The sequence below is a fragment of the Cydia strobilella genome, chromosome 12, assembly GCF_947568885.1.
Source record: "Cydia strobilella chromosome 12, ilCydStro3.1, whole genome shotgun sequence".
Lineage (NCBI taxonomy): Eukaryota > Metazoa > Arthropoda > Insecta > Lepidoptera > Tortricidae > Cydia > Cydia strobilella.
Genome location: NC_086052.1, coordinates 11,935,242 through 11,949,800, shown reverse-complemented (window position 1 = coordinate 11,949,800; position 14,559 = coordinate 11,935,242). Strand labels below are relative to the sequence as shown.

Sequence of the window (14,559 nt, the reverse complement as noted above, 5' to 3'; positions counted from 1 at the left end):
TGTAAGTAAGTATGATTCTCTCTGTCTATATTTGAAATGAAACTTTGACAAACTATATATAAGTTTGCCAAAGGACTGTCTCATTTCTAACACAGGGTGATAAAAATTAATGTACCCTGGAGGGAAAGTGCCTTAAGGTGTGTGAAGTGCCCGTACCCACCCGGTACCCGCTTTATATAGACTACGCTATTTCCCGTGTACCCTGCATATCCTTGCCCTATCCATCAAGTGCCCTAAGGGTAGCAGGTGATCCTAGAAAGTGTAGTCTAACCGGGTTTTATATGCAAGATTGTATATTTAGGGCAAGCACTGCTCGACGTTGTTGGTGCGCCGTTACTAGAAAGCACGCCGCTGAAAGACGCCCCTTTTGCATCACCATTATTCTTAGGGGTTTTAAGTTAAACAAGCTTTGTAAAGAAACTTCATATTTAATTTCATTAAATCATCTTTTAGTCTTATGTTCTATAAAGCCCTCCAATTGCGCCCGAGTAAGGCCTCTATGCGGCAGTCCCTCAAAAATGGCACACGCTGCTTCCTCCCAGTTCCACATGACGCGCTGAGTGTAAGCTTCGACCAGGTCGAGACCTGCCTCCTCTACGATATGGAACAAGCTCAAAGGCTTTTTGTCCTTGCCGATTCCAAAGTAGTATTTTCGACCGCATTTTTTTGAAATGTGTGCCTGCCATGGTTCTGAAATATGAAAATCGTTAATGAATTTTTATCAATTATTCACTTTTTTTTCTTTATTTACATATTATTCAATATAGCCTACTGCTAAAGTCGTGTACAATAACTACGACTGCAAAGTCGCACACGACGGCCTATCTCCGAAGGCATTAAAGTTCTCGCGGGAGTCAGACAAGGCTGCCTACTATCTCCCTTGCTGTTCCTCATCGTCTTGGATGGAATTATGCACCGCGTAAATAATGGCAAACGGGTTAACCGGTCAGCTGGATGACCTCTGCCTGCTTAGCCACAAGCACGCCGACATGCAAGCGAAACTAGACGACTTACAGCGAGAGGCTAGAACTGATGGGCTAAAAATCAACTCCCGGAAGACCCAAGAAATGCGTACGAAGGGGGGAAACTCGTTAACGCTGAATCTTGGCGCCGATCAGATAAAGCGAGTAGACAAATTTACCTACCTGGGCAGCGTTGTGTCAGAAACCGGAGGAACTGAAGAGGACATCGCTTCTAGGATGGCCAAAGCCAAGGCAATCTTCGAACAGCTTCGTCCCATATGGCGGTCTAGAAAACTGACGAGAGGAGTAAAATTGGAAATTTTCCGATCGAACGTGAAAACCGTCGTGCTGCTATATGGATACGAGACGTGAATGGTCACAATGGACATCACGCGGCGGATCCAAGTGTTTGTCACCCTATGCCTTTGACAGATTCTCGGGATATACTGGCCCGAGAGAATATGCCGCGAAACCCCGATCGGTCACCAAAACGCGCGCGCCGCAAGTGGATCTGGATCGGTCACACTCATAGAAAGGATCTCGAATTCTCGACCACATACCTAGGCAAGGCCTAGAGTGGACCCCGCAAGGCAAGAGAGGAGCAAGGCCGTCAAGGCAACGCTCAATGGCATCCCAGTTGACGGTAATCGGGCTATCATAGCCCGAGGCGAAGCACGCAGCCCAAGACAGAACGAGATGGCGGCGCACTGTGGACGCCCTCTGCCCCACCTAGGGGACATAGGACAGTCAAGTAAGTCAATTGTGCTGCCCCCTACCTGCCCTGAAATGGACCTAAAATCATATAAAAGATATCATAAAAGAATACCAACCTCTTATCTCTTTAAGAAAGAGTACAGATCCAACAACATGAAACATTTCCATATTAGTAATCCTGTCCGGTATATTCATCGTAAGGGCTCTCCTCACTCTCTTCATGGCTCGGCACTCCAGGTTGTTCACGACCGCAGGGAAGTCTTCCATGTTGAAGAGCCGCTTGCACTTGATTGGGAGTGCGTTGCTTTTGTCGTAGGGCTTGTCGAGCGCCGCGCAGAATAGCCCGCACTGATGTATCCTAAAACGTAGTTTTACATACTTAATATTTAGGCCCATATTACAAATTCCTTATAGACTAACATACATATATGTATTATATAAACTTAAATCTAAACACTATTTATGCGACAAAACAGCGAATACAAATACAAATGAAACAACGGTTAATTAATACAAATGATTGATATATTTTTTGTACACATACGTTCAATTCATTTGATTTTCTACCCCATCTTTATTACAACTCTATATTACAAGAATGTTACAGGTGTAGTGCATAATTGTTTGCCATCGTATTTTCACGGAAACGCACGAATGTGTCAAATTATGCTATTTCAATCAGGCTCAGTACAAAAAGTCCGAGAAAATAAGATGGCAAACAATTATGCACTACATCTGTACAAGTAGGCGGGTGTATTATAAATACCTACTTTGTTTTGTTTGTGTTAAGGTGGAAAATCAAATGAATTAAACGTATGTGTACATCACAAACGGTATATAGTCTGTATGTCGCAGCTGCACGCGATCCTGTGTTTAAATCGACCAATTATTTTAAAAAGTTCGCAGGCCTTACAAAAGTTAAAAAACTATATTATACGGTTTTATTGTAATTGAATTACCTCATTACCTGGACAAATGTAGCCTATTCTTACACCGGCAAAAATAACACATCATATTAGGCTATGTGCCATATCATTACCCTTCCTTGCAGTTTTTAAATAGTTTTGCAGGAAGTAAATAAAAACAAGCACAAAGATAGAAACCTTTCAGATAGAGGTAGATAAGAGATATCAGTTCCTCCAAGCATCAAGGCGTCGATCACGTGAAGAGCTTTGCTGAACATCTGGTTGTTGCCTAGTCCTCGATACTCCTTCACAATCTAAACAATACATAATTAGAATTAGTCTTAGGACACATTTAAGAACTAGTGTAGTGTGCGTACTACGCCTTACCCACACACGTGCATGCCTAAGTATATAAGGGCATGTACTTGTTATTTAATACAGAATAAACCTATATTCAACACGATCGAGTTTTCCTTTACGTCCCACCTCACATTAGATATAAGTCAGCCTATAAAAACATTTAAGCGAGGTTTAGACTAGCAAGAACTTGCATGCAATTTTGCATTACTTTGCGGTATCTGATCAACCTTTTGAATACAGCTTACTTTAGTAGTCGGCAATGTAACTTAAATTGCATGCAAGTTCTTGCTAGTCTAAAGGCTTGGCCAAACACAAGGCCCGACGCAGCGCCGCGGACCCGCGGCGCGACCACCGCCCATGCTAACAGGTTAGCGACGTCAAACAGACTGAGACTGCGTCCCGCCGGCCCCTTATGACGCGGCGCTGCGTCGTGCCGTGTGTTTGGCCAAGCCTTAAACCTCGCTTTACGAGTATAGCCTTCTAAGGCCAATCGTACAACAATAATAAACAGTTGAATTTGTTATCAAGTTGAATTTTCTTTCAACTTTGTTCTAGTTGAAAATGATTTCATTTAGGTACAGTCGCCATCAGATATATCGGAGCGGCCAAGGTGTTCACAATATCTGAACACGCGCTCTAACGCCTTAACAATAGAGACGTGTTCAGATATTTGTGAGCGCCTTGGCCGCTCCGATATATCTGATGGCGACTGTACAATGAAGTAATTGGTACTATGGACCATAGTAGGACAGCGGGCCTTACGATGATACACTAGTATAGATGCCTCTACATTATGCATACCTCTGTCATACACAAACACTTGTTGGCACAACGGACAACGTACACAGCCAACGTACACAATAAGTCAATACCTACATGTGTTCTATCTAAGTCAAAGCGCAGGTTCGCCCACACATGGAATACTGTTCTCATCTATGGGCAGGGGCACCCCAATACCAGCTTCTCCCTCTGGACCGCATCCAGCGAAGAGCGACTCAAATTGTCGACTGCCAGAGTATTTCGGAACGGCTTGACTCCTTGGCGCTGCGTAGAGATGTGGCCTCGCTCTGCATTTTCTATCGCGTGTATAACGGGGAGTGCTCCGAGGAATTGTTCGGATTAATCCTTGCCGCTTCTTTTCGCCATCGCCCTACGCGACAACATTACCATCCTCACCACTTAGATGGTTGGCAGTCCTCAACTGTGCGTTTCTCTAGAAACTTCCTGCCTCGCACAGCTAAACTGTGGAATGAACTGTCGCCTGCGGTATTTCCGGACCGATATGACCTTCAAACCTTCAAGAAAAGAGCGTATTCCCATCTTAAAGGCCGGCAACGCACTTACAACCCCTCTGGTGTTGCGGGTGTCCATGGGCGGCGGTAATCGCTTACCATCAGGTGATCCGTCTGCTCGTTTGCCTCCTATTTCACAAAAAAAAACAGCTACGTAGAAAGTTATGGTAAAACTTTGCATTTGTTAGATCCCTTATGAACTCACCTCTCCATAAAGTAATGTTTTAGCAGGTAAAGTGAGGTGTAAGTCAACTACGCTCTTCCATCCCGTTCCTTCTAATTGGTGTACTTGTTTACCTCCACAGCCTGTAAATAAAATATGCCGATTTTATTTAAAGCAGTATTAGACGAGTCAATTCAAACATACCATACACTAGTCTCTCGTCCGTCTCGTCTTCCACACACGGGTCTCTAAACTTTTTTGCCTTAGAACCACAGATTGCAGTAAATTAAAACTTGGCTCTTATAGGTTTCGCAGACCATTCTCTCGCATCCTTTCCGGGACGTAGTTTGACGCACTCTTATATATATAGAAAAGCGATTTCATTCCGAAACTTCCGAACCAGGAGGTAGGTAGCAAAGTAGGTACAAAAAATTTAAATACCTGTATTCGCTTGTATTAATTGCTTAAAATATTTTTTAATACAGTTGTTCAAAAAGTGCTACTTTTCGTGGCTGTTTAGCGTGCGGAAAGTTGGTTTTCGCGAACTAGTGCTTTTTACTTTTCCAATTTTTTTAAATTTTTACTTGTTCCAAATATTGATGAGTGTTAATATTAGTTTCCTTTAAACGTCGTAATCAACATAAAAACCTACTGTTAATGTAAGAATACGAAAAATATGCATATTTCATATTTTATTACTTACCTCTTCATCATTATAAGTATTATAACACGTTTATTTTTTAATGTTGAAAAACCGTTCTTAATAAGTTGTCTTACTGCAAGAATGTTTTAAGTTTCCAAAGGCAACATTCGATATTGTTTTTATAAATATACGATACACAAATAATCGCAAATAACGATATTTAGGTAATAATAGCACAAAAACAGGAAAAACGACCTTGTTACCATATTTAACAAAAATTTTCAACTCAATTTTGTATAGCGGTAAAATACCTCCTAAATTATGCCACTCAAATATAGCACTTCTGCACAAGAAAGGCGATAAGTCTGATATAAACAATTACAGGCCCATTAGTCTAACCTCCCATATCTACAAACTGTTTATAAAGGTCATAGAAAATAGAATTGCCCCACTGCTAGATAAACATCAGCCACCCGAGCAAGCCGGTTTCCGTCCTAGTTTCTCCACAACCGACCACCTCTATACTTTAAATCAATTAATAGAAAAGTCCAACGAGTTCAGCGTGCATCTATACCTTGGTTTTGTAGATTATAGCAAAGCATTCAACAGCGTCAAACACTCCGCTATATTTTCCGCCATGCAGAATCAGGGTGTAGACCCGACATACGTTGGACTCGTTGGAACAATTTATAATAACAGCACAGCCAACATTAAATTACACGCACCTGGTCCTATATTTAAAATAGAGAAAGGCGTTAAAAAGGGCGACCCGCTGTCTCCTAAACTGTTCACCAGTTGCCTAGAGGAGATATTCAAAAAGCTGGCGGTCTCGTGGGAAGGATTGGGCATTGTCGTCGGTAATAAACGATTAACTAACCTGCGTTTTGCCGACGACATCGTCCTTTTCTCCCACACGGCATCTCAACTACAACACATGCTACAAGATCTCAGCACAGCGAGCCTTGAGGTTGGACTCACAATGAACAGAGCGAAAACTCAGTTGATGACCAATGGAGCAAAACACAGGGTCACGGTAGATGGGCAGGATATACAGTATGTTGATGAGTACATTTACTTGGGCCAGATAGCCTCCTTCGAAAACAGGCAAACCATAGAGGTCAATAGACGTATTGACAACGCCTGGAAGAGCTTCTGGTCCATGAAGGCGCTATTGAAGGGCGACCTTCCCCTGTGTCTCAAGCGCAAACTCATCGACATGTGTATCCTGCCTATCCTAACCTACGGTGCTCAAACATGGTCATTAACTGAGGCGTTAAAGTCCAAACTCAAGGTTTGCCAGCGAGCGATGGAGCGCAGTATACTAGGTGTTCGCAGAACTGATAGAATCAGAAACACGGAACTGCGCTCCAGAACTCGAGTTGTAGATGTAGGTGTCCAGACCGCTAAGCTTAAGTGGGACTGGGCTGGGCATGTCTGCCGCATGCACGCTGAAAGGTGGGCCAAAATGGTTACCGAGTGGGACCCACGGAACACCATAGATGGTGCTGGCCGGGGTGCAGGCAGGCCGAAAAGGAGATGGCGGGACGACTTGGACGCATTTTATCCGGATTGGCGGGACACTACAAACGACAGGGTTGAGTGGAGGAAACGAGGGGAGGCCTTTGCCCAGCAGTGGGACACTAAAGTAGGCTATTAAAAAAAAAAAAAAAATAGCACAATGTTTTAATATTTACAATTGTTTCTGTCTTATAGAACATGCATTTGAAAAAAAACTTTCATTGAGTGGGTTTAATAATAATAACAAAATCTATTCTAGTCGAATAAAAGCTAGAAAAACACCTCTTCATAATGTCAATGTCAATGATGTCACAGAATTAATAATATAAAAGTTTCGAATTGCTTACTTGTTGTTTTTCTTATTTTTTCGCAACTGTATTAAAAAACGTCGTTCGATACACGTGCGGAAATGTCATTCTTCACTCCTCCCTCGCAGGCTCGTGGCAAGATATCTCGGTACTCGTGTAGTGATGACATAATTTCCGCACTAGCATCGAAATGTACTATTTTGATTATACTTATTTTGGATTGCGGATACACGTACCTAAAGAAATAACTAGTCTGCTAAGTCTTACTTACCTATAAAAAACTTCAGGTCCGGGCTATTTTTTCCATTGCTTAAAAAGTAAAAATGCCAGTCATAGACATTCTTAAAAGTATCTAGATCAGATGACTCCTCCAACAAATGTGGTGGTTTATTTAGAACTGCACTCTTGAACGCATGCGAACTGTGTGCTTCTTTTGGTCTCTTTTTCATCAAGTCTAGAATACTTGCGAGAGTTTCTTCAGGGCCCAGCCTCTCGGTCTGTGTCCGTAATTTGTCAGGCACCTGGGGGAGGGGGAGAAATCGTACCTTAGACAATTTTATGATCCCTGTAATGATGAGTATAAAAAAAAAACGTTTAATTTGCAACGCGCTTATGGCACCGTTATGAAATGCCACATATTTTGACTAAGGAGTAGAGTTTGTGAAGTTTTGACACATTATCAGTTCTCTATATAGGGTGGAATTTCTAAATGGGTCAGTGAGGGCAGCTACCAGATCCCGTGCTGCTACGCGAAAACGGTCCTAGAAGACCTTTCCTCGATTTCAAATTAATGAAGATTCGCGTTTACAGATTTTGTAAAAAACATACAGGGTGCGAGAAAAAGGACATTATTGACAATTTTTTTTGATGCCAATCGATCCCATTCCTATCCAGGATCAAAAGCTGGTATGGGACTATGGGATAAAAAAAATAAACGGCTAGAAAAGCCACAATCGAGCAATCGAGGAAAATTTTTCCCATACAATTTGTAATTATAAAAATTAACTTTTATTTTTCACATTCTATTTTTTATGCCAATCGATTCCTTCCTATCTAGTATCAAATGTTTCCTAGGGGTCAACTTAAGGCAATGTACTAAAAAGCCAGAAATAAAAAAAATAATCCATACATTTACTATGGAGATAACGTGAAATTTTATTCACAGTTTTCTACCTCGCCAATAGTAGAACTATGCCTTATGGGAAACGGTCGAAGAGATAGTTCAGATCCGGAAACCGGTTTTGTGTAAATTTGTTGAACTACCCGTGCGAAGCCGGGGCAGGTCGCTACGTCGCTAGTTATAAGTAGATTTTTAAATTAATGGAAAAACGGAAAAATTTACACCTCCGGCAGGACTCGAACCCTCGGTAACCCTCGCAGACATTTCTGCTCCATAAAAAAAAATAAGTAGATTACCTGATTATAAACTATGTACTTAAATTTATCTTGTAACAAATACAATATACGAGCACAAATTGTAACTTACTTACTTTCCATAATCTTAAACATTCCTCTCTAATTTCAGATTGCGAAGTTTCCTTAAGTTCTTTGTTCTTACTAAACTCTGCTATTTTTAGCAAGTTTTTAATTTGCTTTTCACCAATGCTATAGACAGAGAAGAAGGTATTATACATGGTATAGTGCATATAGGAATAACTATGTTAACAAGGTCAGAAGTACCAATCAATCTTCTCGGAGCTCAGACGAGTAACGGACCAATGGGAGGATGGAACAGGAGACTGTGCCATTAGTCCATTACAGATAGACAGTTACAGAAAATGCACCTTTTGGAACCAGTACCTCTACCGGCTCTGCCCTATCATTATCTCCTGGGACCTGGGACCCCTCATACAAATATTTGTACATATGTATATGAAAATCTATTCTATTCTTTTATGGAATAAATGTTCCAAATTCAAAAACAAAACAATTGGTTCTGGGTCCCAGGAAACAATGCCTGTTCCACTATAGAAGGCTAAGGTGGGCACTACATTTCTGGCCTTACTGTGCAAAATCGACCAGTTAATACTTACAGGCAATTACTTTTAAACATATACTCATAGAAGCCAGTGTCCTCCTGCAAGATACTGAGAGGCACGAGCTCGGCGACGTCGTCGCCGCGATCTCGCCCGTCCCACAAGATTGAGTTGACCATAAACAGGTGATGCTCTGCCGATTCCGTGCCCAGGCGCTTCCATAGACAAATTAGATATCTTTCGGAATTCGCCGGTCGGGACGTCACAGGCTTATGAATGCATACTAAAACATGAATGTGATTGTTTAAATTCTTGAAACATTCCGAAAAATCTCATAGCATTAACTTTTTTTTTATCTCTTCATAATTTTATGTTTCCTGCCTCACTCTTTCATTTTAAATCATGAGCATAATATGGGGTATAAAACATGATCCTCCAAAATAACACCCAAAGGTAACCTGGCCTGCTGCCTGGTTTGGTTGTTCATAAGACAGTATTATGGTTAATACTTTTTGTTAAGATTCTAGGTAGCTAGAAGAACTATGCCTACCGTTTGTACCCAAAGAAACATAAAAGAATAGGTAAGAACATACATTAATATGATAATACAAATACAAACCTTTATCGAAACATCTGTACATGATGTAAACCAAACCCACACTGAAGGGTGTGAACACATCGAATAATTTAACAACAAAATGGCCGCCAGTTCTTACTAGCATCAATGCTGCAAGACACTGACATAAATATAGCTGCTTGGACAAGATTTCTTGAATGTTTTCTTGACCTTCCACTGAAAATCCCTGTAACAATTACACACAATACAGGACCAAAATTATGTCGGTATGCCTAATATAAATTATATTATAAATACTAGTCAACTGAAACCTTATAATTTCGCCAAATCCATCTCTGTCTGTCCCTACATCTAAAGTGGACATGGTCTTAGAAGGTTGTATTCTTGGTTGGTTAAGTCACGGTTAAGTAGACATTAAATAATCTCAATTAATATTTTAATATCACATTTCCGAAACAAATAATATCCACAATAATTCAAAGAAGTATACAAGGTGTTTTTGTTGCCTGACCATACTCTCACTCTCACAGGTTAATATGTAGGTTATGCTGAACAGAACAACTTTTATTATGAGGCCAACCCTGAAATCGCGAACAAAAGATTTGCTGTTCCATAAAAATCATTGACGATTTCCCGAAATGTACGAAACAGCCGAAGAAAACACACATGACTCAGGAACAAATATCCCTGGTCATCACTGAATAAATGCCCTTACCAGGATTTGAACCCAGGACCATCGGCTTCACAGGCAGGGTCACTACCCACTAGGCCAGACAGATCGTCACATAATAATAACACGATGTATGTTACTTACACCATCAGCCATAAGAAAGTGGACTCCTTTGTCATCTGTTTGTTTCAAAACATAATCTTTCAGTGCTGTTAAATTTTCTGGATTGAAAATATTCCCATCATTTTCAACACCATAATATGGATTAAAAGTCTCAGGTGTACCAGCATGGAAATCTGACAGTTTGAAATCATTACCACCTTTTAAAGTGAAACCAAATCCTGCAAAAAAACATATATCAATAATAAAAAACGATAAATAAACGAAAATGAAAAAACAAAGTACAGCCCGCGAAGTATAAAAAATCACCGCGAAAAATAGCAGTAGTAGTAATCACTTTACAGTAATGGAAGTACAAAGGCGAACTTATCCCTATAAGGGATCACTTCCAGCTAACCTTCGAGTAGATGAGTGGAAAACTATAGCCAGGTCAGATAGACAAACTTACAGGATGTACAAATTAATATTTAAAAAGTAGTAAAAGACTACTTATATGGCTCTCGAAATAATAAAAATGCAGTTTTGCTGCAATTCTGGCTCTCCTCAAATTTATTAAACTTTCACCACCATTCAACTAAACTGACCAGCTAATCATGTGTCTGTGCCTCAGTTAAGCAGTAAGAGAAGCAACAGTGACTTCATCTAACCTTTAGCTTTCCATCCTTTTCTGTACAAAACATATTCCGAGAAACCTCCAGGGCCAGCACAGACATCAGCAAAATATAACAACTCCTTTTCAAGAGCTGGTTTTCCAGTTTGGGTCTTAGGTTCAGTAAACATGAAGTCAAAGAGAGCATCTATGTTAGCCATTTTAACAGCAGCTCTGTTCAAAAATATAACTGAGCCTATTGTTTCATAAGGATTGCTGCGAAACCTTGCATTTCTGAGGTCTTCATCATCCAAAGTATCAAAGATTGTCTGTGAAATTTAAATTTTATTTTAGAAGATTATCACAAATATAGTTTTGATGTAAAATAGTGCATTCATTATTATATTATATACCTTTGCATTCAAGACACCGGCCAGTATTTGGGGATCTACAAATTCAGTTTCATCCTCAATAGTCAGTTTTTTAGGCCCTTTCTGAAGCCATTCCTCCAATAAATCACCAGATAATGGTTCTGCCCCTGGAGGCATCCATAGCTTGAAAAATAATTACTTGATTTTAATTAAAATCATTAGCTTTAAACAATCCCAATTTTTAATGATAGAAAAGGACTTAGAGTTAACTTACCACTTTTTCTTTTGCTTCAGGTTTTGCATCATCGGATGACCATTTAAAATCTCGTGGGACAGTGCCCACAGTAGATGACTTTAGACCCAAGCCTCTCCTGCCCTTCTGAGAGGATGCTTCCACAGGTTCTGTGCGTCCATGCTCAAACTTACCCAAACCCTTTCCTGTTTTATATCCCATATTGCTCATCATGTGTTTGATTTTGTCAGAAAACCCTCCCTTAGAATTGTGGGATGCATTAGATGAGTTTGACTTTTTAGCACCATTGTCATTGTCTTGGAAACTGGCTCGGCCTGAGCCATCCTCAGGTTCCTCATCAAAACTGGTTCGGTAATCATCATAATGGTCACCTGGAGAAGAACAGTTTTCACTGAGACTGCTGCGGCTCAGCCTTATGTCATTGTGAGGACTTTGTTCTATATAGCTCAAGCTCTTATTTGAACTGTTGGGTTTGATTGTCCCAAAGGCTGCACGTGGCTCATCAGTTGGCTCATCATCAGATTCTTGAAGAACTGGGAGAATATGGGAATAAATTAAAGATTTGCAATTCTAGTTATGTTATGCTTCTATATATCAGATATCTCAACTTGGCGATCATTTACAATACTATGGAATTTACAGGTTAATAGTTTTAAAATTAACTACTTTATCTACTGACATAGTATCTTCACTTAGGTTTGTATTTATATTTAATTGTTAGTCAATTATATTTATTAAATCAGAATAATAATAGGCACAAATGTCATTTCTAAACTAATAATACTTTACTTAGGTTGATTACAATACAAGTACCTATACTAGGATATTTTCAGTAAGTAATTAGTTATTTACGATACAAGTGCGGAAAAGAGGAAATTCGAAACGAGTGGCGATAAATTAAAATACGACCGCAGGGAGTGTTTTAAATCGACACGAGTTACGAATTACCTTTTCGCACGTGTATCGTACAACGTTTTACAGTACATATGGCCCTTTAAACTTTCGACATATGCACGAAAAGTGCTCATTCCCGCACTAGTGCGAAAAAGTAGCACCATATGTACTGTAAAATAATTTACAGTACATATGATGCTACTTTACCGCCCTAGTGCGGTAATTAGCGCAATACGTGCCTAAGTCGAAAATATAAAGGGCTATTATAATATGTACTGTAAAACGTTATACAATACACGTGCGAAAGGTAATTCGCAATTCACTTGTATCGTAATGTACTATTACTAACCTGATCCCTGAGAAGTTGTAGAAGATGCGCCGTAGGTATCCGCTCTAGGGCGCTTTGCCGGAACGGAACTCTCTTCGCTGCTGGACTCATCGTCTGATGGATCTAGTACAATGGTTATTTCTTAAACGATCTTCACCACAATAAATTGTATTATAACTATATCAAATAGCAACTATGTTTACCTGAGAGACTCATGTTGTACGAAGTGTTTGGTTACAACTACAACGTAATATTTTGATTAATACTTTACGCGGTTACGCCTATACCGCCGCACTACTGTACACACAGATATCAAGTGACAAAACTGATAAAATTACGATTAAAACTGCTCGGTGTAATACTATCAGCAAAAATAAGCGGGATAGCGGCGTACACAACAGGCCAGTCAAATACATGAACATAATTTTATTTCTAGAGGGGAAATTACCCGAACGAAAACGAATGTCAAATATAAGCAAGGTTCAAAAACTTATGTAAATTATACTATTTTGTGTTAGTATAAATAAATCAAATTAAAATACCAAATTATGAAGTCGGATCAGTCTCATATAAATTAACTTAAAATTTTACACTCGATTTAGGTTTCACTTAAATTTTATTCTTTCGCAATATTTCGGAAATTTCACTAGTGGTTTTGGTTTCAAAACGCAATCTAAATTTTTGACAGTTCATCCGGGGAACTATTTAAGGCGTCTTTACACGAATAAAATAAATGTCATGCCATAAGCGTCCTCCACACTCATGCGCAAATCGTGGCGCGAAGCCGCGAACGCGAGTATGGAGTCTAGTTCGCTAATTAGCGAAACGGCTCCACACTCGCGTTCGCGGCTTCGCGCCGCGTAGTCTGGAGCGGATTTTCGCGTTGAGGAGTGAGTATTATATAGTTGGTCCAACCAATTTGTCAGTCAAAAACAACCAGGAAAATTATACTCATCCCTTTCTTTCGGGCGCTAGTACTAGTGTAAGACAAAGATAGTATGATTCTCTGTCTATGTTTGAAATGAGACAGTCCTTTGACAAACTTTATTCTTTGCGTTGAGGTCAAGAACAAAATAGTTCAAAGGACAGTCTCATTTCAAACATAGACAGAGAGAATCATATTATATTTGTCATACACTAGTTCTATCATCCAAAAGAAAAGGATGAGTATAGTTTTTTTTGTTCTTATTTACTGACAAGTGACAATTTGGTTTGACCAACTATAGTTTTCTAATATGGAGTTGTGTAAAGGGCCTGCTACACGGTTGGCAACGAGGCTTCCAATCTCTGCGACTTTTCTTGGTGTGACTTGAGGGCAAACATCACCTTGGTAGGAAGCCTGGATACAAACGCGAGCTTTATTTTTTAGGGTTCCGTACCCAAAGGGTAAAAACCCCTATTACTAAGACTCCGCTGTCTGTCTGTTACCAGGCTGTATCTCATGAACCTAGATAGATGAAATTTTCACAGATGATGTATTTCTGTTGCCGCTATAACAACAAATACTTAAAACATAATAAAATAAGTATTTAAGTGGGGTTCCCTTACAACAAACGTGATTTTTTTACCGTTTCTTGGGTAATGGCACGGAACCATTCGTGCGCGAGTCCGACTCGCACTTGGCCGGTTTTTGTAGATATAGAGACGAAAAAAAAGACCCAGACCACCGCAGCAAGTTTGCACTAACTTGGTGGTGATAAATTGATAATGCATACATAGGAACTCCATAAACTACGGTAGCACTGTGGGCACACTACTTAGTATGGTCAGGGGCAGGGACCAGACAACCCTTTCCGCGATAAAACCCTTTCAATGGGCGACACTTAAACACGGCTAACACATTGAAAGACTTTCCCTTTTGAACTGCAAGCCCATTCATACCCTTACCTTTGACTAACCCTTACCGAAAAGCTAAC

General features: G+C 40.0%; 1 protein-coding gene across 1 annotated transcript; it reads right to left on the bottom strand.

Moving 5' to 3' along the window:
* Positions 1-408: 408 nt before the first annotated feature.
* Positions 409-13,039, bottom strand: LOC134746144 (cap-specific mRNA (nucleoside-2'-O-)-methyltransferase 1). Its single transcript, XM_063680433.1, has 14 exons — positions 12,847-13,039; positions 12,665-12,766; positions 11,443-11,954; positions 11,211-11,351; positions 10,856-11,126; positions 10,233-10,429; positions 9,461-9,644; positions 8,899-9,124; positions 8,356-8,470; positions 7,137-7,386; positions 4,439-4,539; positions 2,780-2,895; positions 1,793-2,034; positions 409-690 (listed from the first exon to the last, which is right to left on the bottom strand). The coding sequence occupies exons 1-14, from the start codon at positions 12,857-12,859 to the stop codon at positions 443-445; spliced, it is 2,718 nt and encodes a 905-aa protein (XP_063536503.1). The 5' UTR covers positions 12,860-13,039; the 3' UTR covers positions 409-442.
* Positions 13,040-14,559: the final 1,520 nt, after the last annotated feature.

Coding starts and splice junctions, on each gene's coding strand:
- LOC134746144 (XM_063680433.1), bottom strand. Junction 11,955..12,664: donor TACAACTTCTCAGGGATCAG/GTTAGTAATAGT, acceptor ATATTCTCCCAG/TTCTTCAAGAATCTGATGAT. Junction 8,471..8,898: donor ATGTTTAAAAGTAATTGCCT/GTAAGTATTAAC, acceptor CTCTGTCTATAG/CATTGGTGAAAAGCAAATTA.